We start from the raw sequence: 24,210 nt of genomic DNA, 5'->3' as shown, positions 1-24,210 counted from the left end.
CAAGTTGTCTAGACTCTAGATGCCTAAATATAACGTGGATAGCCATAGTCTTATTAGGATGGAGAGCTATATTCGACTTCCACCAATTTTTTTTTTTTTTTTTAACAGCATTTTCTTCAATTTTTCAGCAAACATATGAAGAGTTTTAAATTTAATTTTGGTAGTAAACAAAGAAAGATAGGTGGCATTAATTATAGTGGTGGGTGTATAATATCATGAAAATTAGGGGCACAGATCAGAAAATCCAATTAAAATAACGGGAAAACGTAATGACAAGGGCGAGTCTAATCAGATCCGTACTAGATCAAGGTGGCAGACAGAATCATTTCAATCCTTATTCCTAACCTCATAATAATTCCATTCTGAATAGATAGAATAGAACTCTAAAAACAAGGGAAATGCATGTGCGTATGTATTTCATACACAACATGAAAATCCATACACGACCACATATATGATATATACTATACGCACGTTCACATAATTTTAGCTGTAACCCTTTTTTTTTTTTTTTTTTTTTTTTTTTTTTTAATCTCATCTACACTTATCAGTCCACATTTGAAATCTGATTGAGACACTTTAGCAACTATGTGTTATATCTCATGATATTCGGTTCATCCAAATTTTCCAGCCGACCATATTTGGCTGCATCTGACGGAAAAAAATGGAAATCCGCAGATAATAATTCTTTTATGATCATTCCAAGAACACCGACTTTCAAAAGCTTCCACTATAACAATTTTTTAAATTGAAGCTGTAAGCCACCTCTATTATAAATGTTATCGAACAAACAAAAACAAAAACTGTAAACATCAAGTAAAATCACGGTCTACAATTAAAAATAAAACTGAGCGGTATTTTTGGAATAAGTTTTGGAAAGTCTATATACCAGGTAATTTCTTAGAAAAATAAAAAAAGATGCGGCCCGCTACAGCGACCTAGATGTGTATTAACTACTAAGAGTATTTTTGTCTTATTACAATGATATGAATATATGATGGAATGCAATTTTTTTTCTACTATATCAACATTTGTTTTTTTGCCTGTAATCTGTGGTAAGAGTAATAATGTAAAAAATAATTATAAATGCTAGAACTAACTAGTCAGCTGAGAAAGAGTTTTGAGTACATATTTCTGGGGATTCACCTAAAAACTCTGATCTTAGTTGCATCAAAAGTCTGCCTAAATAATTCAAACCTTCCCCGTCTGGTCCTCCGCCCCAGAAAAGATCGTGCGGCGATGCTTCAACGAGAACCGATCCGACGGTCGAGAGCAGCATCGAGTTCAGATGCGGGTAAATCGAGAACTTGCATTTGAGAGCCCTATACATAACATCAATCTTGGCACTTTCCCAGTCGGCTCTTATCTGAAAACAAATAAACAACTAAATCCCACAAAGTATTTTCGCAGCGCTGTAACAAAACAGAACGAGAACTATCTGAAAGAGAAACCATACCAGATCTGGGCGTTGCCTCTGCATCGACCGTCCAATCCGCGCCGCTTCCTCCGGACTTTTTGCCGACTTTATGCTTAGAACGCATTCCCGAGCCACGGGATCGTCGACTCCGACAAACTTGTTAGCCTGAACAGGAATACAAAACAATTACACCCTATGAGATTTCAGTTCAACCACGAGGACTTGAAGATCGAGTTGGAATCAACCTGGTAGTAGTGTTCCACGCTGAGCCAAGTGACGTACTTTCCGTTCCCGTTCTCATCGGGCATCTGAATCGGGTGAGGAGAGAAGTTGGAAAAGGAGCCGTAAAGATCCCATGCTTTGTAGAAGAATATGATTCTGGGCTCGTACGGAGTGAAAGTCGGGTCAATGGCGTAAGTCTCCTCGGCGGAGGGGATCACCGGGGTGAGATCGGGTATGGGCTCGAGGAACCCGCTAACAAGCATGTCTGGCCCGATCTTCTCGTAACAAACGTCGACCAAATCCAACGCCTGCGACATTTCAACCATTCCCAGTTCGCCTACAGGGGTCGGTGCCTTTTCACCGCCGATGATTTTCGGAGCTACGAACGCATAAACCTAAAACAGTACACATCAGAAACGCACAGTTACGACGATACAACACACAAAATCGATACTTTTATCTGCAAAACTTAACCCGAGAGTTGTTTGTTATAACGGTCAAGTCACTGGTCCCCGCCACTCGCCTAGGAATTCTTGGTGTTTCGAGCTCCAGTTCCGAAACTGTTGGGACCTAGTGACTAAACCCTAAATTCAAAAAATTTGAAAAATTGATAAACTCGGCTCACTCCTCTATTAACCAAGTCTCTCATAACTCTAATGACCCGCCCAAAATGATATTTTTTAACCAAGTCTAAGCTATGCACTAGCTTTATAAACTTGTTCGCTACTCTACCACAAATTCTCACATAACCCCAATGACCCAGCAGAATTACATTTCTAGTAAATTACAAATATACCCGATGAATCCGTGGATACCTTGTGCAACACTCGAGACGAGATAACGGAGGCGGCTAATGTACCCCCGCACTCCCAGAGAACGGAGAGATATCCGCGGTCGTGAAAATACTCCATCACCTCTCGAGGGTTCAAGATGTCGAACTCGACCACTTCGACTCCTTTCGAGGCGAGAAGCTTCTGGAAGCTCCTCCGCGCTCCCCTCTGAGTCGCCACTATGGTGGGAGCCTCGGACATGTCCCACAGCTTCGCTTCCTCGGGAAGATCCAGGCTCTGACTCATCACTATCCGCATCGGCATATGCCCGCCTCCGTGTCTAGCCGTCAGCCTCGGATCTAAACCCAACAACACCAATGATCACACAAAGATATATAATATAACGAATGAGCCGATTGAAAAAAAAAAAAAAAAAATATTACTTACCGTCCCTTCGCACGGTGTTTCCTCCGACAACAACCGCGTCGCTGCGACCACGCAACTCGAAAACTCGGCTTCTCGATTCTTTGCTGCTTATCCAGGCCGCGTGTCCGCTGCTAGCCGCTATTTTTCCTGTTTGGAAAGTGAGTGAATAATAAGTTCGTTGAAGATTTGATGCTTGGATTGGATCGAAGAGAAGACTCACCGTCGAGAGTCATCGCGTACTTGAGAACGGAGAACGGGACTCGAGAAGCGGCTCTGCAAATCAGCGGAGCATTCACCAGGAGACACGATTTTTGAGCTTCCTGTTTGTTTTCCATGTCAAATTGCAAGCAACACAACAACCATTTTTTTTTTCGACTTTTTTTTTTTTTTTTTTTTTCAGATTTTCAGCTATATGATCGATGAGTGAAAGGATAGTCGATGAAGGTTCAAAAGTGGAACCAGGTAATGTATATACCTGAATGAGTTTGGATTTGAGATCTTCTCCGAGAACATCAACTTGAATCCCGTGACTTCTCAGAGCGCGAATGGCCTTGCCTCGGAGATGCTTGAGCGGATGCCTAATCCCGACCACGACCCTACCGATCCCGGAGCCGGCGAGGGCGGAGACGGCGGCGTAGTCGCCGTGGCAGTCACCGGGCTCCATGTTGAGGTAGGCGGTGGCGCCGCGGCAGGATTCCCCGGCGGCCTCAACGGCGATGACCTCGGCGGCTCTGGTGCCCTGCGCGTACAGGAATCCCTCGCCGGAGACGGCGCCGGAGGGGGCGGCGATGACGCAGCCGAAGTTGGGGTGAGGGGAGGTGAAGCCGGCGGACATGTCGGCGAGGTCTGCGGCGCGGCGGACGAAGGCGGCGTCGCGCGTGGCGCCGAGAGCGGAGACGGAGGCCAGAGCTGCCATGGAGGTTTGTACGGACCGATTGCAAGGCGTTCACTTCATTTTTCAGGATCACGCTGCTTTGGGCTCTGATTACACTAACCTCGTTTGGTTCTAAAGCGCTCTCTTTTGTGTGTGTACTGTGTAGTTCTACTTTGTGTTTTTCTTTTGCTCGGAATGTAGCTCTGCTTTGTTGTTTATAATTTCAAAAAAATTCTAATATCCTAGTAATAAAAAGGTAATTTCAAAAACAAAATCTAGAGTCTCCATGAAAAAAAAATGTAGTAAACTAATGTTCACAACTTCATTCATTTCAAGTTTTCAACAAATGAAAATGGATAGTGGTAATACCAAGGATTTAAATAAGCCGACGGAAAAAATTCAATTCTCAATCTTGTTCAAGAAGAAAATGTAAAAACGTAAAGACACTAAGAAAATATAACAAGCAATCTAAGTTTTAAGGAGGGCGTGACTATTCTCTCATTCTATAGGGGCTTGCATTCCAATACAAACCAAGGCAGAACATTGACACTCGAATATAGAAAAACCTTTCTCAAAATCAAAGCAGACAAATAATGGGGATCAGAGAGAGTAGAGAAGAAGGTAAAACCAAAAAGGGAAATTCATTATGGAAAGATTTGTTTTAAACTCTTAACAGAGTCAAACACACACACACACATACATCAAATTTAAAATTGCCACATCTTTGCAACACAAAGATACGAATATTCGAATAAAATCAGAGCAGATTGAAAAAGAGTATAGAAAGATATTATATCTAAACACAGAAGAAGAAGAAGAACACGATGCCCGATGTCATTCAATTCACTCCTCCTCTTCTGCCTCCTCCAGCCAGTTCACAAATGGCTCCAGTGCCTTCACAAAAGTTTGCCTGCGAAAAATAACAGAATCAGAAAACCCATCAAATGAATCGGGTGTTTCTCTCTCTCTTTCTTTCACACGCACACATATACAAACATATACAAGAAAGGGATTGTGGGTGTATACAAACCTGCCCTTGGGGTTAGTTCCTTTGCGGAACCAGTGAAGGATGGTATCTTCAGCGAGGACGTCCTGATCGTACAGAGATCGGATGATCTCGAGGAAGAGCTTCATGAGCTTCGCGTCCTCGTAGCACTGCATCTGAACTTTGTATATCAGCTCCAGCTCCAGCTTCCCGTTCGAACAGAACGCGTTCAAAAGCTTCGCCCATGTTTTCACCTGATCACACACATTCATTCACCGACACCATTAGTCATAACAAACTTAACGAGTATGAATGTCGATTTATATGTATGTATATGTATATATATATATATATACATACCTGGCGAAGAGCTGAGTTGGCATTCTGCTGCTGGTTCTTGCCGGACCACTGGACAGCGTCCATTATGACGTCCCAGAGGATGCGAACGACCTCGATGTCCGGTAATTTGGCGTCTTTGACGCGCTGCTTCACGGTCTCTATGACTTCAGATATCTCGGTTTCCTCCGTGATCTGCGTAGTCAGAGCGGATTTCATCTCCTTTAGCTTCACTTCGAATATTTTCTTCTCGTTGTATTCCACCAAAGGCACCAAGCCTTCTTTGCTGAGATATGCCAACGTCACAAACGAGTCATCACACTAGGCATATGTCCACATAGCTAGACTATGGAAACTTTTTATATAAAAAGCTTACGTGAAATGTTCGGCGAAACACTCGGCAGACCGTTTCGCAGACGGGAAGAACTCGAGAAGATTCTCGTCCACTTTGCCACGCTTCAGGATTGAGATCAGATCGTCGAGGGTGTTATCGACCAGGTATTCCTTGAAGAAGTCGGTCACGAACGAGAGGACTAGCCCTTTGGCGACAAGATTGTCCTTGAGCAACGGCTGGAGAACGGTCTCCGGAGGGAGACCCGACAGCTTCTGAGAGAAGGCGAGGGCCGTGAAAATTGCAAGCTTCTTCCGCTCGTTTTCCTCGAAAAGCTCGAGGGACTGAAGAAACCTCCGCATGACATTTTCGAGGTTCTTGATGAGGAACGGCCTCCGCCTCAGGATTTTCTGGATGTAGATAACAGAGGGTAAAATGACTTCACGGGTAGCCTCGCAGTCTAGAATGGAATAAGGGTGACGCTCCCCCTCATCGGGCTTTGTTGTTCCGGGTTGTGTACGACCCCCAGTGAAAATAACCTACAATTCCGTCGGAAAAAATAAATAAATAAAAAAAAGACAGGTCAGAATGGAAGATAAAGATACTCAAATGTTCACAAGAAAGACAAGTCAGAGCTATAATATCAAGGTGGAGACAGGTCAGAAAGGCAGATAAAGATACTTAAATCTTCACAAGAAATAAAATTTGGAGCTTGATATAAACCTACCAACAATTTTTATTTTAATTATGCTTTTTATTTTTAATCAACCACACGAAAATGTTTAATCCAAAAGTTCTTGTGTGATGTATAGATAAACGCCAAGAAACATGCCTTGTAATAATAATCACCATTTTTCATGCCCCACATTGTTTCAAGTAATTAACCATTGAAGATGTAGAAACGAGAAAAAATACCTCAAAAAAGGTATCACCGTATCTTGAGAAGTTAAGGTCCGAGGGTTCAAGGCTCTTGGCAATAGCTTCCTGCATATGGAAACTCTTTCTTAGAACCAAGATGCTAAGAAACGCAACATAAAATGCATTCTAAACACACCCAGTATTCGCTTCGACGCTAAAGGCATATAATATTAATGGACTCACAAGATCACCAGCATTATCCAAGTAAATCTGGACCACTGCATCAGCAAAAGCTGCAGGGTCCAGCGGCGCCGCAATATTCCGTTTGCGGGTCTTAATCCGCGTGCCACTGCAACCAGATTCGCCAAAACAATAACATATAAAAGATTACTTGATAACAAACCTAGAAAGTGGTGAAGTGTAACACTGTAAGAATAAATGTCTTTTATAATTAGAAGAACAACAAAACACGGACTAAGAGGATCATAAAGATTCAGACTTACCCGAGAGTGGGTCTCTCCTTCGAGCTGCGCAAGATATTTAAAACAATCAGCGATAAGAAATTAATATATACGAGGACAATATGTTCGCAAAATACAAAATAGCTTTAAGGATTTCGACCTCTCGGTCTCTTTTTATTCGTTGGCGACATTCAGAGATTCATATTATCTATTTCTAACGAAAATGAGAAGAAACGGAACAGACCGTTAGGTTTAGGTCATTTTCGTTTCCATACATCTCAAAATTCAAGCAAGAACTATTATTTGTTGAAAGAAAAGATCAAGAGTGAATAACACCATACCAAAAATTCAAGGCTAAGAAACCCTAATTTTCACAAGACGCCTAAAAAGTAATCGACTTTGATAAGAAGAATTAGATCTGCTAACAACGAGTAGAGAACGACAAAACCAGAGCTCAGAAACTGATGTTACCTCATAAACCAAGTCGATGTGGGGATCGGAGAATCGGTGAGTCTGAGTAACTCGGAGATTGGTGGCTCTGAGATTTGGAGAGAGAAAGCAAGAGAAGGAAGAAAGAAAAATGAAACAGAAAGAAAGCGAGTTTATGTGGGTTCGTCCGAAATATACGTGTATTTATTGAAGCTAAAAAGATAGGGGAAATGTCTGGAAACGACATCTGATTTTACTCTTTCTAATATTATTATCGTTTTACAAACACGACGACGAATTTTTTTCTTTCATTCTTTTTCTTTGTCGTTTGTGTACTTGCGACAGACGATTTGATGTTTGATCAAGAAGACACATCACTTTCGCTTCTATGAACCAAAATAGTCATGAAACGTAAAAATAACGTTGACATCCTAAACTTGGCAAAATTCTGACATTATTTTATAATATTCTCCTAATTTGAAAACAATATCTTCATGAGCATTGATATTTAATAACGCGATATTTTACAAGTGTGGGTCCACGTAAAATGAGTGTATTATAGTTGTTAATAAAAGTGGCCATATAGGATCCCGCGAGACACCGTTTCTCGTATTTTTGGTATCATATGAGAAATGAGAAAAAACCATATTAGGAAATATGATACCGGGACTTTTGTCTCAGAACCATACGGGAAATGAGACGTAACTGGGATCCCTGTTTAGTACCATATTTTTAAAATTGTATTTTTTAATTGAAAATATATGAATTTTTATTTATTTTTAAATGCATTCATGATTAAAATAAAATGAAAAAAATAAATACGAGAATCTCGAAACCGCGAAATATGGTACCGATAATTTCCGGTACCGTGGAAAATGGTTCCGGGATTTCCCATTTTCCGCTAAATATGGGGACGAGACCAGAGAATCTCATTTCCCGTTCTCGGGTTCCATATGACCAGCTTTAACTGTTAACGAGTTGATACATATCATTGTTGTGTTTTCATTGTCGCACATTTCATTGTCTTCATATGTACAATTTCATCATTTTATGGCCACCAATTAGTGATATCATTTACATACGTTGTTATAGAGCATAATTTCTCCAATGCAAAATGAAATAGAGTAGACGGAGCCACCGTGAAACCCACCAAAGTTGGAACATTGGTTGATTGGTTGTTTGGTTGTCCCGATACTCTTGGTTTGGTCTACTAGCCATAATCACTCATTCATACGCTCCTACCTAACTTATATGGCTCGCTCTATATACGTGTTCACATTTATTTTGTTGACCTCGTTTCACTCCTTGTTTTGTATAAAACTAAAATCCTCCTAGAAACAAGGTGGTTGAAACTTTTCGCTAAGAACTCTATCCCGTGATCTATATCATTCTCTACAACGAACCTTTTCTAGCCATGTCTTCACACAAATAGCACCCAGATCGACATGAACATTAAACTGGTCGCTCGGGGGATGATCTTGGCATCGTCGCAGTTCAATATTATCGATCATACATAGGTGACGGAGAGCTGGAGAGAGATTTTCTAATGTATATGGGCTTTCACGTGTGTTTTTAGATGTTGATCGGTATTCAAAAAGTCCAACTATTGTTGGCCGCATTAAGAACAATCAACAATTTGCTCTTTAAATTGTAGACCACGATTAAATTTCAAAATATAGTCAAATTGGTCCTTGATATTTTTTTTGCTCGGAAGAGAATTTTTTTTTTTTTTTTGTTTAATTCATCAAAAACACTCTTAACGTCCAACAATCAACATCACTTAATATAAAGACTATTGAGCAACTTTATTCCTCTATTGGGAAACAAATTTGCACAATCCTCCATCGAGCTCTGTTAACAGCCTACATCGCGAGCAGACAGTCGCTCTCAATCGCTTCGAGTTCAAATATGCGTGTTTCCGTGTAAACGACACCTCACTGATCTGAGAGCCAAAACATTATGCCACAAAAGACTCAAAGACAGTTGATACAGAGCTGCTATACACTCCTATGTCACAGCATGTTGCGTCTCCAATTACGCCACCAAACCCATTTAATAATTTGAGTTTCCCTCTATTCAACCATTTGAACGTTAATAATTTCTTAATACGTAATTAGCGGGGTAACGTCAAATCAATACATACATTGTTTTATAAAAAAAGAGGAAATGTAGAATGGATAATGATAATAACAATAATGTAGATATTTAGGTGCCAATTTGATTGATCTTTAGATTTTCAGGGCCAAAAATAGACTTTTTTCTGAAAATAAAGAATACATTGTTTCTATTTTAGAAATATTGTTTTTGATCTACTATATTTCATATAAAATTATATCCATCTTTTGTTTGATGGACATGTCTAATTCCGGCGATGCGATCACAAAACGTTACTATTGTTATTCCATAAAACTCAAATACCATGTTTCTTCGATTAACTATACTCAACTTTAATTGTTAAGCAAAGCATTCCAAACGTTCATCACAAACTCCGCGGCCTCAATTTTTCTGTAAATATTGCCACTTATTAAACAAATCATTTTGTGTGAAAATCCCCACAAACGTTTAAACATGAGAACAATTATCAGCATTGTTCGACGAGCTAACAAAACCCAATCAAAGTGTATGGAAAATCTCCACAAAAGTTTGAAATGCGCAGACAGTTTTCAGTCAGGACTTTCGTCGAACAGGTCACGGACACTCAACGTATAAAACATTGAAAAAGCTTGAAATAACGGCAAAACCTAGACATTATCTTCTGAGATCAGTTCAGTTGGAGAGCTTGGGCTGTTGTGTTGTTGCTCTTGTTGTTGATCGCCGTTGAGAAATTTGTCCATGTCTCTCAGCCTATTCGCCACAACAGTCGTAACCAGAACTGACCCAAAAAAAAAAAAAAATCAATAGTCAGTGAGTTTGTGAGTACTAAAAGATAATACTACACAATTCAATGAAAAGAAAAAAAAAAACTAGAGATGAGAGAAAAATAAATTACTGGCAGCTGTGCCAATGGTCCAGACCCAGAGGATCTTCAAACCGGGACTCTTCTCTCTCGCCATAGCCGTGTCGAAACAATATTTCTTTCTTTTTTTCTGGGATAGTGGAAAAGACCTATGAAACCCAGTCTTCGATGTCTAACTAACCAATAAAATTAGGACCCTTTCCAATAAAATAAAATAAAAATAAATATAGAAAAATTGAAATTAAGATGATGAGAAAAAAAAATGTGAAAAGCAAATAATTTGTATTTATTTATTATTATTAATTTTACGAAGGTGAAATGCAAATCTTTTACATATATAAGGTAAAGAAAAAAATTTGGTTAAAGACAAAATTTTGATTTAAATTTTAATCGAAATTATTCGGTTAAAATTAACCTTACGGTTAATTTTAATTGAATTTTCGATTAAAATTAATCGTACGGTTAATTTTAGCCGAATAAAAAACAATTAATCTAGGTTAATTGAAAAAAATAATAATAGTTTATTGTAAAGTTGTTTGTTTTCTCACGGAACATTTACAAATTGCCCACTTTTCGATTAAAACAATTAATTGTCCACTTTCTATTTTGGTTAACAATTAACCGTGAGAAAAAAATTCAGTTAATTGTTAATTGAAGTTGACCGAATTTTCAACTTTAATATAAGGGTAATAAGGAATCAAATTCTTCCGATTTTGATCTACAGGAGACTTTTTGATTTTTTATTTTATTTTATTTTTTCCCACCTCACTCTTTTTCACTGTTTTTTTTTTCTCTATTTTTCTGATTTTTTTTTACTCTCTATTTGAAAAACTTGATAAACCAAGCTCAATGTACCATCTCGTTTGAAAACCAAATCTTACTTGAAAATAAAGTCTTTGACCCCTTGAATTGTCCAAATCACAGAAAAAATCGATCACTAACGCATATTTAATTTTGTTAGAAAACATATTGGTTTTTTTTAGATAATAATCATTTTGTGTTCGTCAAATTTTTTCAGAAAAAATAAAAAACTAGAAATCTCTATCCGCTAAAACAGTTTAAAACTATCTAAAAAAACTCGATAGCAAATAAGATATGTGGATGTGTTTTTTTGTAACAATCACGTTCGTTCAAAATTCAAATACCTTTGAGTTCTTCAGATCTCATGTATGGCTCGAGTCGCCGACCTCAACACTATTCCTAACTCCACCGCCGATTCAAACCCGAATCAACATATAAATTGGTAATATAACACTGATTATTTTAATGTTTAGTTAGTCAAATGTGCACCCAACTAGTATAATGAGTTATAGATATTTAGTGCAAATAAATACACACTTCTTATTTTTCATTCACATACAGTTTATACGTGTATTAATTGATTATATGAAACAATTAAGCTTAGATTAAAAAAAATCTGAATAATAAAGACAAATTATTATTTTGGAGCATTAAATTCATATCCACGCAGAAAGAAACCAGACATAAAGTATTAAAGTGTTCTTATGGGTGAGTGTCAAAGTGACGATCATATACATTAATCGTAGCAAAGAAGACGATATATACATTTTCTATTGTTTTATACACCATATTATGAATGAATGATTTAGTATGAATGTTTTAGTGTGATATTTCAGGGTCATAATGCTGAAAAAAAATATGATTAGTGCGTGTGGGTGCTCAAGCATTTGCAACTATTATTTATATATATTATTATTTTTTTATAGAGGCAAAAAATGTGTGAAAGCAGTAGATAATTGACTCCAGCTGAGGTGACAAAGTTTGACTAGGAGCTAAAATCCACTACGCGTATGTTGGTGAGGGATGCAATTGGTATAGTAATATATATATATATATATATATATATATATATATATATATATATATATATATATATATATTACATTACTTCTTGTTCTACTTTCTGCTTCACAATTTTTAAGACATATCAAGATGTTTCTTTAAAGCAAGGAAAAAAAATATCATTTTCGTTGTCGTTTCGAGCCTCTTGATTTACGGAAAATCGTCATGTCGATGGAAAATCGAATGAAAAAATTGTGGAAAAGGGCAAGTGAAATGTCGTTTTCAAATACCGTTTTTTATGGAAAACCGACGTGCCGACGAAAAACCGAACGGAAATAATGTGGCAAAATATATTTAAAATATATACATGTAATATATATGTACATTGTATGTAATATATATATATATATATATATATATTAATTTTTAAACATATATAAAGAAAATACATTATGTATATGATCTTTTTTTAATAGAAAATTGTATATATATAATATTTTATAGTAAAAAAAGAAAACGACAACAAAAAATTTAAAACGACAGCAGACAAACAAAAAAAAAACTACACAAAATTTATCAAAATACTTTGTCATATATATATATATTTTCAATAATATTAAATAGTTAGTTAAAAACTACAAAAAAAAAAAAAAACGCACTACAGCAGCAAAAAAAAAAAAAAAAAGACACAAAAGAAAAACGACAACAAAAACGACAAATGACGAAAAACGACAAAAACGACGACGAAACGAAAAAAAAAAACACCTTTCATCGGTCGGACACCTTCCGACAACGACTTTTTCGCCGGAAATCGGCGAAAATCGACGACATTTTTTTCCATGCTTTAAAGCAAGTTTATATATATAAAAAGAGTGATAGCTTTCCGATCTCCGTGACAAACACGATCCTATTGCCATGGAAGACTTCAACATATTTGGGCTTAGTGTTCCGGTGAAGACTGGTTGGCTATCACTGGCATGGGATTGTCTTCCTCATAGACGTGTACTAAGTTCTAAATAAATTTATGTTCTTAATCACAATAAAAGTACAAGTACTAGGCGACACAACAACGTGATTTCGGTTCTTAATCACATGGATAAAGTTGCCGTTTAATTTAATTTTAATAAAGATTCAAATTATCTTTGCACTTTACAATATTTTATAATTTCGTACATATGATTACCTTTTTTTCTTACTAAATGGGGTTGCATAGTTGATCCGTTAATAGTTTCACTAGACGCTTGAAATGACCATACAAAGAATCTTAATTTTACAAGTACTCAATTGTTTTGTATAGCGCAATATTAATACATTGTTTTGTGCAGGCATTATTTATTTTTATTTTTTTTTCCTTCAATTTTCATAATTTACTTTAAACTTATCATGAATACGACGGAATCATAAATAAATGGTATGATAATTATGTTGATATCGCAATATTTATTTCCCCGCAGTTTCATAGTTATCATATTGAGTCAAGTCATCAACAAAAACGATACGCTTTGATAAAATGATCAAACAATATCATATTTTCATGAGTTAATCTCGCACGCCGGATCAGCCTTCTCTTTCCATCCCGGTTCCTACACGCACCTGCCTAAAGCACATTCCCTATCTAGATCTAGATGATCAAGTGGAAGCAACGTCACGGGTCACGAACCGTGCGGAAAAATGGGTCGTGACAATATGTACAAAATCAATTTATTATTTTTTATTGTTTTAAAAGGTCAATGTTAAGATTAATTGCACTAAGTTCAATAATTTTGCTATTTTTATATAGAACAAAATATTAATTTGTAAGAAAAATTGTTTCGGACTGAATTACTTATAATTAAAAAAAATCGATAATTATATCCTATATACAATATATTTTTTTCTTTGATTTATTTTTTGCACACACACACCTAAGAAAAAAGCTCATTGTAAACTGTTGAAATTTAAGATTCATTGTGTAAAATTGTGGGGGGGATATTAAAAGACAAGATGAGCTAGCTAATTGGTAAACGATCCCCACGAATTCAAGTAAAACCACAAGATAAAAACGTCAAACCACCAGATAAAAATATATATTAAAGAAAATTATATTTAAACTCATTTTCCTTCGTCTTTGAGAAACGAAATTTAATAGTTATCTTCACATTTTTTTTGCATGGAAAATTGACAAAAAGAAAAGTTATTCGAGTGTTGTTATTGGAAGTTGTAGTATGTGTGTATTCAATTATTCACAGGCCTCAAAATAATAAATAATTAACATTTGTGGGGAGCGAGAGAGAGAAAGGATTAATATAATGGGAAATTGAGAGAATTCAACAATGGCGATCTCCCAATGTCTCTCACATCGCAACTACTAAATACCGCCAGGCTCTCAGTCTCAGTCTCAGCCAAGCCTCTCAATCTTTTCTCCCATACCAATTTTGCCCCTCGCACCTCTCTCCGGATCCCCTCAATCGCCAAACCCCTCGCGAGGGTATCCCTGTCATCTCAGCCCTCCACCACCGCCATGGGAGACACTCCTGACACCGCTGGCATGGACGAAGTCCAGAGACGCCTCATGTTCGATGACGAGTCTGTGCTCTCTCTTATTCTCTTAATCTTTCGTGTTTAGGCCTCGAAAGGTTTCTAATTAATGATCTGATTTTGCTTCGATTACGAGAAGATTTTGTTTCGCTGATCTTTTTTCTTTTCCCGTCGCTATAGCTTTTGTTTGTTCTGAGTCTGTTTATGTTATAGATTACAAGAAACACCATGAAGTTGAATTCGCGGCATGGTTATTGTTATTTGTGAGCTTCGCGGCTTAAATTTCTTGTTCATTTCGTAGTCATCTTTTACACAGTGAAAAAAATACGCACGTACAAAAAGAGGAAGACATTTAGAGCTTTTGAGTTGTTTTTATAACTATGAAATAAGGAACACTGATGTGCTAATTTTGTATACACCACTGATTATGGTTTTTCTGCAGATGTATTCTGGTGGATGAGAAGGACAACGTTGTTGGTCATGATACCAAATATAACTGTAAGTATAGATCTGAATTTCAAGCGTTTTTATTGGAATTTATGTATGCGTTGACAATATTAATCCTCTTACAATCTCTTTATTGAGCAAATTCTATCCTTGCCGCTAAGATACCGGTATTATCTTTCGCCGTTGTTTATTGTGTTTGATTGTCATGGGATATGCAAATCGAATCGGTACCTTTATGTTTCGTAGTCTTATGAACTCTTTGACCGGATGCCAAGTCATTTATCTTAAACTTGATCTACAAGTCTCTTGTTTTCAGATCTCATACAAGTTTTTGATCAATTGTTCTGCGCTTGTGTGAATTTTTGCAGGCCACTTGATGGAAAAGATTGAAACGGGAAAAATGCTCCACCGGGCCTTCAGTGTGTTTTTGTTCAACTCCAAGTACGAGATGCTTCTCCAGGTAAAAGACTTTTAAACCAGCGAAAATACCCATCGGGTAAATAAATGCTCGTATCTCTACATACATGATACATAGTATAGGATTTAATTCTCTCACATATATCGGTGAAACAGCAACGATCTGCGACGAAAGTGACGTTTCCTCTCGTGTGGACAAACACGTGCTGTAGCCACCCTCTCTACCGCGAATCTGAGCTCATTCCGGATGAGTACCTCGGTATGCATTTTCAAACACTTGCTTGTGTTTTCATCAAACCCTTCTTTCTTACTATTTTGTTTTTTTTTTTGTTTTTTGTTTTTTAGGAGCAAGAAATGCTGCGCAAAGGAAGCTTTTTGACGAACTGGGTATCCCCGCGGAAGACGTCCCAGTTGATGAGTTTACCCCTCTTGGAAAGATGCTTTACAAGGCACCTTCCGACGGAAAGTGGGGCGAGCATGAACGTAATAATTCCTTAATTCCCTCGACTCGATTTTTAATTTATTTATTATATTTGATCCTTTTGTTTACACGATAAGTCCTTGAACTTTGAAAACTTTGCGCCTCTTGCCCTTTTGCCTAACCACCTACGATTCTAGGGTAAATTGATCGGGTTATGTGAAAAATCATCACCGAATCAACTGTTTCCGGGCTTCAATAATAAAAACAAAATTCGGCTCTTAAACTTGAAACTCCTTTCAAAAATTGATCTAGATCACCCAGTTTAGCCATTTAAAGTTCGGGTATTAGCTGATACGAATATGAACCAATATGCTCTACGACCCATATAGTGATAGAAACCTAGTTCTACCCAAAGGAATATCAGAGAAGAAATAGAAGGAAAATGGATTGTAGTGACTGAATGCAGTTCTGATTCCTCCTTCTTTCCTTTTATAGCTACAGACCTAGAAAAGACTAAATCCTAGACCTAGAATCTTATCATATAGTTGATCTGATTTGTTATGGTACTCGCAGTTGATTACATACTGTTCATGGTGAGAGACGTGAATGTCCATCCGAACCCGGACGAAGTGGCGGACATAAAGTATGTGAGCCGGGACGAGCTGAAAGAGTTGCTCCGCAAAGTGGACGCCGGAGAGGAAGGCTTGAAGCTGAGCCCATGGTTCAGACTCATCGTCGATAACTTCCTCTTCAAATGGTGGGACCACGCTGAGAACGGAACTCTCAACCAGGTCGCCGACATGAACACCATTCACAAGCTCTGATTCGTCTTAGTACCACACTTTTTTTTTTCCCTTCCTCTTTCCTTTCAATAAGGCTTGAATACCAATTGGGATTTTAGAATAATGTGTTGCGGCATGTAAGATTTTTGTGTTTGTTGTCTTTTTTTAAGTTAAAACAAAAGGATAAGTTATAGTTTATTGACCTGGGATGGCAACTGTGAAATGGATTTCTTAGCAAGTTTTTTTTCTTGATTTTGTTATTGTTAAATAAATTCTCATACATGTTTTAACGTAGTTAAATAAGGAAATTCAAATACTTATAAGTTAAAATTTTATTTTTTTTCGGAAAAAAAAGTTAAAATTGTATTTAAAACTTGTTAAATGCCAATTTCTCTTGATTTGTTGTATGATATTTTTTTACTTTTTTTTAAAGGATATATTTTTTACTTGATTAATTGAACATTAGAATTTTTTTTTCCTTGTGCACACCACGTTATAAACAATTTAGCAACTACTTTTGGTTTCGATTTCCAATTACATCTATATAAGGTTATCTTTATCGCCAAGAACCTCAGACCCATGAACGGAAATGCTTTTCATCTCGATGCAGGATATTGAACAACGAAAGTATTTCCCTCTATATATATAGAGCATGTGCGTTTTTAACAAGAAAAACGATAAATCCAATGAACCGAATTAAATGAATGAATACGCGTGGACTTGCTTTGTCTGACATCAGTCAGTGACAAAAGCACTTGTTCACCTCTCATAAATCATAGGTGCGTGATACAACAAGTCATTGGCCATCATTATTATCAATTTATCACAAGAAAATCTCAACACACACAAATAGGTATATCCTTTTCCTCAACTCCACGCTCCTATCAACCGCGTGAAACCTCCCCTTCCTTTACATCTCAATTTTTTTTTTTTTTTTTTTTTTTTGGATGATGAACCAATATATTCATTCAGGCTTTATTTTTTGTCACATAGATCGACGATGAACAATCCAGATCCCAAGCCTATAAAAAAATAAAATGAGAATCATCATCATATATTAAATATTAATATAAAAAAGAATTAGTGCAGAATATAAAAAGAAAAAGAAAAAGAAAAAGTAAAGGCCGTTTGGTTTAATTTTATAAACTCGTTTTCTGTTTTTAAATTGTGTTTTCTGATTCTAATTTTTAAATTTAAAAAACAGATTTAAAATTACGTTTCAAAATATTTTAAATGTTGTTTGGTTATGTTTTTCATTCAATTGTATAGAGATAAAACAGAAAACAACTTTTCATTATTTTTTGTTTTCTAAACAAATTAAAAAAAAAACAGAAACATGATTCTAAATCTGTTTTCTGAATTTATAACCAAACAGTTTTTCTAAAACTGTTTTCTAGAATTTAGAATCAGAAAACAGAAAACAAAAATAAAAAAGTTAACCAAACAGGGCTAAGATTCTGAACAGTTACTACACGCGCTTTACAGTTTTCATCTTTCTCAGCAACTATTATTAATACAGTAATTATTCTTCTTCAAGTCAGAGCTCAGAATCGCTCACTTCTTCTTCTTCTTCTCACAATTGCATACGGTTGAGCTTGAATTGCAGGGTAAGCTGATTCATCATCTCTTCTCCGGCGACCGAGTTGACGCCGTCAACTAATCTGTTTTCTTCGGTGAAGATCTTTTCTTTCACATTTCCGTCTGTTTCTTTTTGTCACGATCTCCACGAATTCGATTCCATATGTTTGGTATATATATATATATAATTTTTTTCTTTTGAAATACGACAGTAAGGCACATCAAGGTTTTTTCCTAGGTTTTCAGTGAAGCGAATAGGAATCAAGAACCAGAAAGCAAGAAGCGCTGATAATCCGTCAAATTACTCTCTTAATTAAAAGAATAGAAAACCAGGGATTTGATTTTTTTTATTTATTTTATATTTTTATAAAAACTTTACGGACAAGTTATTCGAAATCTCAAGTTCATCAAATGTCGAAATCGGTGCTGATCTCCACGAATTCGATTCCATGCGTTTGCTAGTGGTAGACGAACTCATAGGAACTACAATTTTCCTTCTTCTCTTTGGTCATTTTTATTTATGAAAAATTGTATAAGATAAGAAGATACGGATCATCAAGGTACTAGGCTTTCAGCGAAGTGATTAGAAAATGAAGTGAAGAACCAGAGAGCAAGAGAAGCTCAGATAATTTGTGAAATTTAACCAAATATTTGATATTCTCAAGGTCATCAAAAATGGCGATGGCAACAACCGCGGAGGTATGCGATGCGAGCTCGGGGCTGATCGCGAGCGGCGAGCTCCGGGCACTCCAGCCGATATTCCAGATATACGGCCGGAGACAGGTGTTCTCCGGCCAGATCGTGACTCTGAAGGTGTTCGAGGACAACGTTCTGATCCGGCAGCTTCTCGAGCAGAAAGGCGACGGGAGAGTCCTGGTGGTGGACGGCGGAGGAAGCCTGAGGTGCGCCATCCTGGGCGGGAATCCGGTGGTGCAGGCTCAGAATAACGGGTGGGCCGGCATCGTGGTCAACGGCTGCGTCAGAGACGTCGACGAGATCAACGGCTGCGATATCGGCGTCCGAGCCATCGCGTCCCATCCGATGAAGGCCAACAAGAAGGGCCACGGAGAGAAGCACGTCCCGATCACGATCGCCGGGACGAGGATCCGCGACGGCGAGTGGCTCTACGCCGACACTGACGGTATCCTCATTTGTCCCACTGAGCTCTCGATTTAAAAGGTCTGAATTGAATCGTTGTTGATGATGATGATGATGATGATTTGATGCTGGAAGCTGTGTTTAATTATTGTTGTTTGTTATTTTATCAAATCTGTATTTAATGAAACGCAATAAATGAGTATATCATATGGTTTTGAAGATTAGTATTCTGTTCCTGAATGATCTCTCTCTGGTGATCATGTTTGGTTTACTTAGTCATTGAGGATAATGATTTGCGTCTCTGTTGTGTCTCCTATTTTTGTTTTGTTAATTCTGTATTAGATTTACACAATTAAAAGCATGAGAAAGCGAGAGAATGATAGAAACAAGCCAAAAGGACAGAAACAATGGCCGACTATTGATTAAAGTAACTGAATATTGACATCATTTATAAGGAAACAGGCCTGAACATCTAAATTGTTGATCATAATGATGGTGATTTGATTCTGTGTTTTAAAGATAACTATTCTATTTCTGTACACACTCTCTGATAGTATATTTGATTGATGTTACTGAAAAAATGGTGGACTATTGTGTTGTGTAATTGAATACTGCCATTGTTTATAAGTTTCTTTTCAGACAGATTTCGAATTGTCGACGAACAGACGGGTACATCCGTACACCGTGCAGGAAGTGTGAAGAACCAGAAGCCCAAATATCGCCAAAATAGCGAGAACTCGGAAGAGATTCCAAACATTGCGACGCCACTTCTTGACGGTCTTACCGGCCGAGACCTTCCACAGACCGTTGTAGTACTTGTTGACCTCTTCGACGGCTCTCTCCAAACCCTTTGCGTTCGTCGGCCTCGTTGACTTTCCCATCCCCTTGAAAACTTCCACGACTTCGACGTCTCTGATCGATTCGAGCTCCAAGATCCCGTTTTCCTTGAGCACCGCGACATCCTCGACCGTCGCGACGACCCCGCTCATGATCTCGACGAATCGAGCGAAGACGAGCTGCTCTCTGTCCGCCTTGATCAGTGCCTCGTACGCCACCAGGTTCCTGATCACGACCTCAGAGTTTCCGTTCAGCTTCATCGGCGGAAGATGGAACGTAACAGCCTTGGCGTCGAACTTGATCGCCGTTATGTGGTCGGCGAGGCCGAACTTGACGCCGTTTTCGTGAAGCTTCGAGGCTCCTGGGATTGAGATTTCTTCTTCGAGAGGCGGGTCGGAGGAGATTGCGGTCCAGAGCTCTTTCCATGGGAGATCGAGCAATCCGGCTACGAGCTGCACCGGGCGAGAGAGCTCCGGTATCGCGTCTCCGGCGATGTCGATCGCGCTGGCGAGAATGACGCTCTGCGCCGTTTCTGGCGTGGGAGTCTCGACGGAATTGCTCTGAAGCGACCGGACTTGCTCCGATACCGTCTCCAAGAATCTCTCCTCTCTCTCTTCCTCTCCGGGACCCAAACGTGGCGGCTCTCTCAGGACGATCAGGCTGTAGAGAAGGCCCAAGAGATGGGCGTGGCTCAGAGCCTTGCACGGAGGGTAATCCTCCAACAACCCGAGCGGCGAAACCGCTCTGCAATACCCCACCAACATCTTCGGAAAAAGCTCCTTCACGGCTCGAGCCTCATGATTCGACTCGATGAGCATCAGTACCTTGAGCACGAGGATCGGGATTTGGTTCTCGAGCATCATCGATTCCCTCATGCAGCTCGGATCCCGGACCAATCTCCCCCCGCCAGGTGGCGGAGATCTCGCCGTCCCGTCGCCGGAGACGCCATGGAAGCAGAGGAGCTCGAAGAGGAAAAGCCCGTCCACGGCCATCACGGTGGCCAAGTCTTGGTCGTCGATGTCCAAGTACGTGCTGTAACAGGCCTGGATGGCGGGCCCCACGAGGCAGCGGAGAAGCTCGACGAGGCGCTCGAAGCCCACGGATCGGAAGCGCTCGTGGATCCTCTTGGCCTCGTTGAGCTTGCACATTTGCCTTTGTTGGAGCTCGGGTCTCATGTGGTGGTACGGTCCGAGGCCGATGAGGGTCGGGATGTAAGCCTCTGGTTTGGTCGAGACCACGGAGGCTGGGACTTTGAAGATGCTGATCGGAAGCTCTTTGTGCTCTAACCGAGTAAAGATTGAGCTCACACTGCTCAAAAACTTGCTCTTTGCTCTTCCTTCCATTTTTCTCTCTCTGGTTTGGTTTTGATTAGGGTCTTTGGAGAGGAAAAAAATAAGTTTGTTGGATCACATTGTGAGCCTTTGTGGTTGGTTTGATATTAATGTTGAGAAGACTTGGGTTAGAGAGAGACAAAAATGAGGGCAGAGATTCACCCAAATTTGAATAGTAAGCTCAAGTTGAGAGACGAAAGAGATGGACAATAACATTGCGGAAAATTCCCAGCAGATTATATGGAACTTGGAAGATTAGTGATGAAGACGTTTTGACTCTCTCTCATATGAAAATTCCTTGCTCTCACTTCTTCATACGAATTCCTGTCGTTACCCCATTCCTACATTGTCGTTTAGGTTACTCATACAAGAACAAACTGATAAAAAATTAAATGTCCATATCTATGCATGTTTAGCCATATATTACTATTTCTTCATAATTCATTAAATCTACCCAACCTTTGTAGCCGTTGATTGCCTCCTTTGCTACCTTGTGGGGTAAGTTTCAGCCAACCAAAACAAGACTAGAACCAGCTCAACACATCTACTTATGTAACTAAATTCAAATGTTATTACGTCATTGTTTCATTATACATAATGGATATGGTTAATCAAAGCAATGTTGACACATAACTCTCAACACATTGATTCAGAGTCTCCATAATCTTCTTCTTCTTCTTCTTCTTCTAGAGCCTCAAAAGTAATAGTCTCTTCTTGTTCTTCATCCTCCTCCAAGCAGATCACCTTCCTCTTACTTTCTTCGAACCGCCATTCTCGTTCATTCCCATCTTCAACCATCTCACTGGGTCGTCGACGAGCACTAGTCCTCGATCGCGCCGGAAAAAAAACTGACCGGCAAAAGCACAGCAGAACCGCCACCAAGAACACGAAAGCGTAAATAGAGGACCAAACAGAGAGCGTCCATTTCCAGCGCCGCACGAGGTCTCTGTGCCACGGAAGCTTCGACGCAATGACCACCGTGGCCTCGTAAATCTGCGGCAGAAAAACCGTCCCGGAGCGAGGAATCACCGCCACTCTCACCGCCTCAGTCCTCGGATTCCCTTCTTTGTGTCTCAAAATCCCGTCAACTCTGATCTTCTGGGTTTCTCCGGCCAGCCCTAGAACCAGTGGAACGCTCATTATCAACGTCCTTGCGAACCGGACCGGCCAACTTCTGAAGCGTAACATGCACGGCAAGCTTGACTTTCCCATCACGTAGCCGTTTGAAGACAATACCTCCACGCTTATCTGTTCAATTATTAAACCCACCAATAATAAGTAATCCTATAGCAGAATAACCCATATTTCGCGGGGTAGTAATTTCTATACATAAGCAGGTAATTTTTTTTTTAAAAAGCATGTTACTTTCTATTTTTTTTTTTTTGATATTTTAAATTGGGACTATTATACTAATTTCACGCAAACTTGGACAATTTTACAAAAAAAAAATTGTTTCAAGTTCAACTATCAATGGAGTACTATATAGCCTTAAAATTAAATATATTGGAACTATATATTTATTTATACATACCTGAAACACTCCGACGTGTGTATTGAAATCAGATTCGGGCACCAAAAGCTCAACGGACACGGAAAAAGTGTGTCCAGTCGGTATTTTCTTGTGACCGAACCAGAACAACGCTGTCGGATTAGCCTCAGTGTAGTCCAAGTTGAGATTTTGCTTCACCATAACCGGCTCGTCGACCAACATCCTCACAAACCCTACTCCCAAAACGACAGCCAATCCCAAAACGACAGTCAACACCGTGCAGGCGTATGCGGCGCCGAACACCCCGAGAGCCAACCGCCTCGCTATCGCCGCCGTGGCCGACGGAGCTCCGATTATCGCCGAATGTACGGAATCTGCCGTCCGTTCGGCTTTGCGGTAGGACTGAGAGAGAAGGATGGCTGGGGAGAGGAGAAACGACAGCGGGTCGTAGAAGAGGTTTGTGAACCAGTCTGGTTTGGGTCTTTGTAAACGACGCTCGTTTTCATTGTAATAGCTGTACGGATAATATTGTTTTTCTTGCTCTTCTTCTTCTATTTGGTCCATTTAGCTTCTTGTTATTGTGTTGTGGTTGTGGTGACGATGGGTTATGTGAGAGAAAGATAGAGAGAGAAAGAGAGAGAGACTGTATGTGTGCACGTGTGTGCGTTGCATGGAAAAGGATATGAGACGTGGACAAAGTAGCGTGGAACTCAGATGGTTGTTGTTTTCTTTGTGCATAAATTAAGACTAATATGTTAAGACTTTCCTTTACTGAAAATCATTAAATAATTTAAAATTATTTAGCCAAATATTTAAATTTTGAATTTTATAAGTAAAATCAACTTCTAAATTAGTTATTAAGAAATAAGAACAAGTATTGTTCATGTTATTCATTGATGAAAGTTTTACCACTGAAATGATATAATATATATAATGTTTAATTTGATATTGATTATATGTCAATATATATATATAATCCCAATAATCTACGCTCTAATTCTTCCTAAATTAATTCACCACAGTCGAGTGAGTTCTTCATTCTTCTTCATTGATCGTGTATACATGAATAAATCTCTCTCATAAATAAGTAAGGCAACATCGAAAAAAAATCTATCTCGCACACAACAAAAACGAATGCGCTATTTCCACACAACAAAAAATATATACATTTTCCAACATTCTCAACCCAAAAAAAAAAAAAACCCCACCAATACCAACAAAAGACACAAGAAATGACAATAACGCTGCGGGGCGGAGATCCGCAATTGGCTCTGCACTTTGTAGCTCATTTTCTCAGTCTAAAAACTTGTGAAATTTTTAGACCCCCCACTTCACACTTAGTAGTTGAATTAATGTTGAGTGTCTAAGATCAGACAAAATACTTGTGCACCCTCTTGCTCACTCTCCCTTCTTTAATGATATGAT

The 24,210-nt window shown here is 38.7% G+C and overlaps 7 protein-coding genes across 8 annotated transcripts; 2 read left to right on the top strand and 5 right to left on the bottom strand.

Moving 5' to 3' along the window:
* Positions 1–910: 910 nt before the first annotated feature.
* On the bottom strand, positions 911–3,958 carry LOC149382542 (riboflavin biosynthesis protein PYRR, chloroplastic-like). The gene is made up of 7 exons (XM_089630205.1): positions 3,311–3,958; positions 3,056–3,155; positions 2,857–2,982; positions 2,455–2,768; positions 1,663–2,034; positions 1,457–1,582; positions 911–1,366 (listed from the first exon to the last, which is right to left on the bottom strand). The coding sequence occupies exons 1-7, from the start codon at positions 3,749–3,751 to the stop codon at positions 1,100–1,102; spliced, it is 1,746 nt and encodes a 581-aa protein (XP_089486331.1). The 5' UTR covers positions 3,752–3,958; the 3' UTR covers positions 911–1,099.
* A 373-nt stretch (positions 3,959–4,331) lies between these two features.
* Positions 4,332–7,293, bottom strand: LOC149382541 (uncharacterized). The gene is made up of 8 exons (XM_089630206.1): positions 7,152–7,293; positions 6,723–6,746; positions 6,463–6,568; positions 6,277–6,345; positions 5,407–5,900; positions 5,055–5,316; positions 4,740–4,948; positions 4,332–4,619 (listed from the first exon to the last, which is right to left on the bottom strand). The coding sequence occupies exons 1-8, from the start codon at positions 7,154–7,156 to the stop codon at positions 4,553–4,555; spliced, it is 1,236 nt and encodes a 411-aa protein (XP_089486332.1). The 5' UTR covers positions 7,157–7,293; the 3' UTR covers positions 4,332–4,552.
* A 2,316-nt stretch (positions 7,294–9,609) lies between these two features.
* LOC149382540 (basic leucine zipper/W2 domain protein) lies at positions 9,610–10,241 on the bottom strand. Its single transcript, XM_089601683.1, has 2 exons — positions 10,099–10,241; positions 9,610–9,981 (listed from the first exon to the last, which is right to left on the bottom strand). The coding sequence occupies exons 1-2, from the start codon at positions 10,160–10,162 to the stop codon at positions 9,851–9,853; spliced, it is 195 nt and encodes a 64-aa protein (XP_089457809.1). The 5' UTR covers positions 10,163–10,241; the 3' UTR covers positions 9,610–9,850.
* Positions 10,242–14,078: 3,837 nt separating this feature from the next.
* On the top strand, positions 14,079–16,704 carry LOC149382539 (isopentenyl-diphosphate Delta-isomerase I). Its single transcript, XM_089630710.1, has 6 exons — positions 14,079–14,433; positions 14,828–14,883; positions 15,201–15,292; positions 15,406–15,508; positions 15,595–15,732; positions 16,244–16,704. Exons 1-6 carry the CDS (start codon positions 14,195–14,197, stop codon positions 16,492–16,494), a joined length of 879 nt encoding a protein of 292 aa, XP_089486836.1. The 5' UTR covers positions 14,079–14,194; the 3' UTR covers positions 16,495–16,704.
* Positions 16,705–17,886: 1,182 nt separating this feature from the next.
* Positions 17,887–19,352, top strand: LOC149382538 (Ribonuclease E inhibitor RraA/Dimethylmenaquinone methyltransferase). 2 transcript variants are annotated; one of them, XM_089630525.1, is made up of 2 exons: positions 17,887–18,059; positions 18,696–19,352. In XM_089630525.1, exon 2 carries the CDS (start codon positions 18,706–18,708, stop codon positions 19,204–19,206), a length of 501 nt encoding a protein of 166 aa, XP_089486651.1. In that variant the 5' UTR covers positions 17,887–18,059; positions 18,696–18,705; the 3' UTR covers positions 19,207–19,352. The 2 variants fall into 2 exon arrangements, with proteins under 2 accessions (XP_089486651.1, XP_089486649.1); XM_089630523.1 differs by having other exon boundaries at positions 17,958–18,125.
* Positions 19,353–19,724: 372 nt separating this feature from the next.
* On the bottom strand, positions 19,725–21,859 carry LOC149382537 (putative UPF0481 protein At3g02645). Its single transcript, XM_089630522.1, has one exon. It carries the CDS (start codon positions 21,306–21,308, stop codon positions 19,764–19,766), a length of 1,545 nt encoding a protein of 514 aa, XP_089486648.1. The 5' UTR covers positions 21,309–21,859; the 3' UTR covers positions 19,725–19,763.
* A 63-nt stretch (positions 21,860–21,922) lies between these two features.
* On the bottom strand, positions 21,923–23,400 carry LOC149382536 (Putative adipose-regulatory protein (Seipin)). The gene is made up of 2 exons (XM_089630526.1): positions 22,828–23,400; positions 21,923–22,544 (listed from the first exon to the last, which is right to left on the bottom strand). Exons 1-2 carry the CDS (start codon positions 23,347–23,349, stop codon positions 21,933–21,935), a joined length of 1,134 nt encoding a protein of 377 aa, XP_089486652.1. The 5' UTR covers positions 23,350–23,400; the 3' UTR covers positions 21,923–21,932.
* Positions 23,401–24,210: the final 810 nt, after the last annotated feature.

Source organism: Urtica dioica, chromosome 11 (genome assembly GCF_054948205.1).
Source record: "Urtica dioica subsp. dioica isolate 48M chromosome 11, U.dioica_male_clone48M_v1_H2, whole genome shotgun sequence".
Lineage (NCBI taxonomy): Eukaryota > Viridiplantae > Streptophyta > Magnoliopsida > Rosales > Urticaceae > Urtica > Urtica dioica.
Note: the sequence above shows the minus strand (reverse complement) of the source record. Positions and strands in the feature narration are given on the sequence as shown.

Excerpts from the sequence above, each read along its gene's own strand:
- LOC149382542 (XM_089630205.1), bottom strand. The coding sequence starts at position 3,751 with ATGGCAGCTCTGGCCTCCGTCTCCGCTCTCGGCGCCACGCGCGACGCC. Across the intron at positions 2,769-2,856 it reads AAACACCGTGCGAAGGGACG|ATCCGAGGCTGACGGCTAGA; the intron begins GTAAGTAATATT and ends TGTTGGGTTTAG. Across the intron at positions 1,367-1,456 it reads AGAGGCAACGCCCAGATCTG|ATAAGAGCCGACTGGGAAAG; the intron begins GTATGGTTTCTC and ends ATTTGTTTTCAG.
- LOC149382541 (XM_089630206.1), bottom strand. Across the intron at positions 5,901-6,276 it reads ACGGTGATACCTTTTTTGAG|GTTATTTTCACTGGGGGTCG; the intron begins GTATTTTTTCTC and ends ACGGAATTGTAG. Across the intron at positions 4,620-4,739 it reads GGAACTAACCCCAAGGGCAG|GCAAACTTTTGTGAAGGCAC; the intron begins GTTTGTATACAC and ends TATTTTTCGCAG.
- LOC149382540 (XM_089601683.1), bottom strand. The coding sequence starts at position 10,162 with ATGGCGAGAGAGAAGAGTCCCGGTTTGAAGATCCTCTGGGTCTGGACC. Across the intron at positions 9,982-10,098 it reads GACCATTGGCACAGCTGCCA|TTCTGGTTACGACTGTTGTG; the intron begins GTAATTTATTTT and ends TTTTTGGGTCAG.
- LOC149382539 (XM_089630710.1), top strand. The coding sequence starts at position 14,195 with ATGTCTCTCACATCGCAACTACTAAATACCGCCAGGCTCTCAGTCTCA. Across the intron at positions 14,434-14,827 it reads CGCCTCATGTTCGATGACGA|ATGTATTCTGGTGGATGAGA; the intron begins GTCTGTGCTCTC and ends GTTTTTCTGCAG. Across the intron at positions 15,509-15,594 it reads CATTCCGGATGAGTACCTCG|GAGCAAGAAATGCTGCGCAA; the intron begins GTATGCATTTTC and ends TTTGTTTTTTAG.
- LOC149382538 (XM_089630525.1), top strand. The coding sequence starts at position 18,706 with ATGGCGATGGCAACAACCGCGGAGGTATGCGATGCGAGCTCGGGGCTG.
- LOC149382537 (XM_089630522.1), bottom strand. The coding sequence starts at position 21,308 with ATGGAAGGAAGAGCAAAGAGCAAGTTTTTGAGCAGTGTGAGCTCAATC.
- LOC149382536 (XM_089630526.1), bottom strand. The coding sequence starts at position 23,349 with ATGGACCAAATAGAAGAAGAAGAGCAAGAAAAACAATATTATCCGTAC. Across the intron at positions 22,545-22,827 it reads CACACGTCGGAGTGTTTCAG|ATAAGCGTGGAGGTATTGTC; the intron begins GTATGTATAAAT and ends ATAATTGAACAG.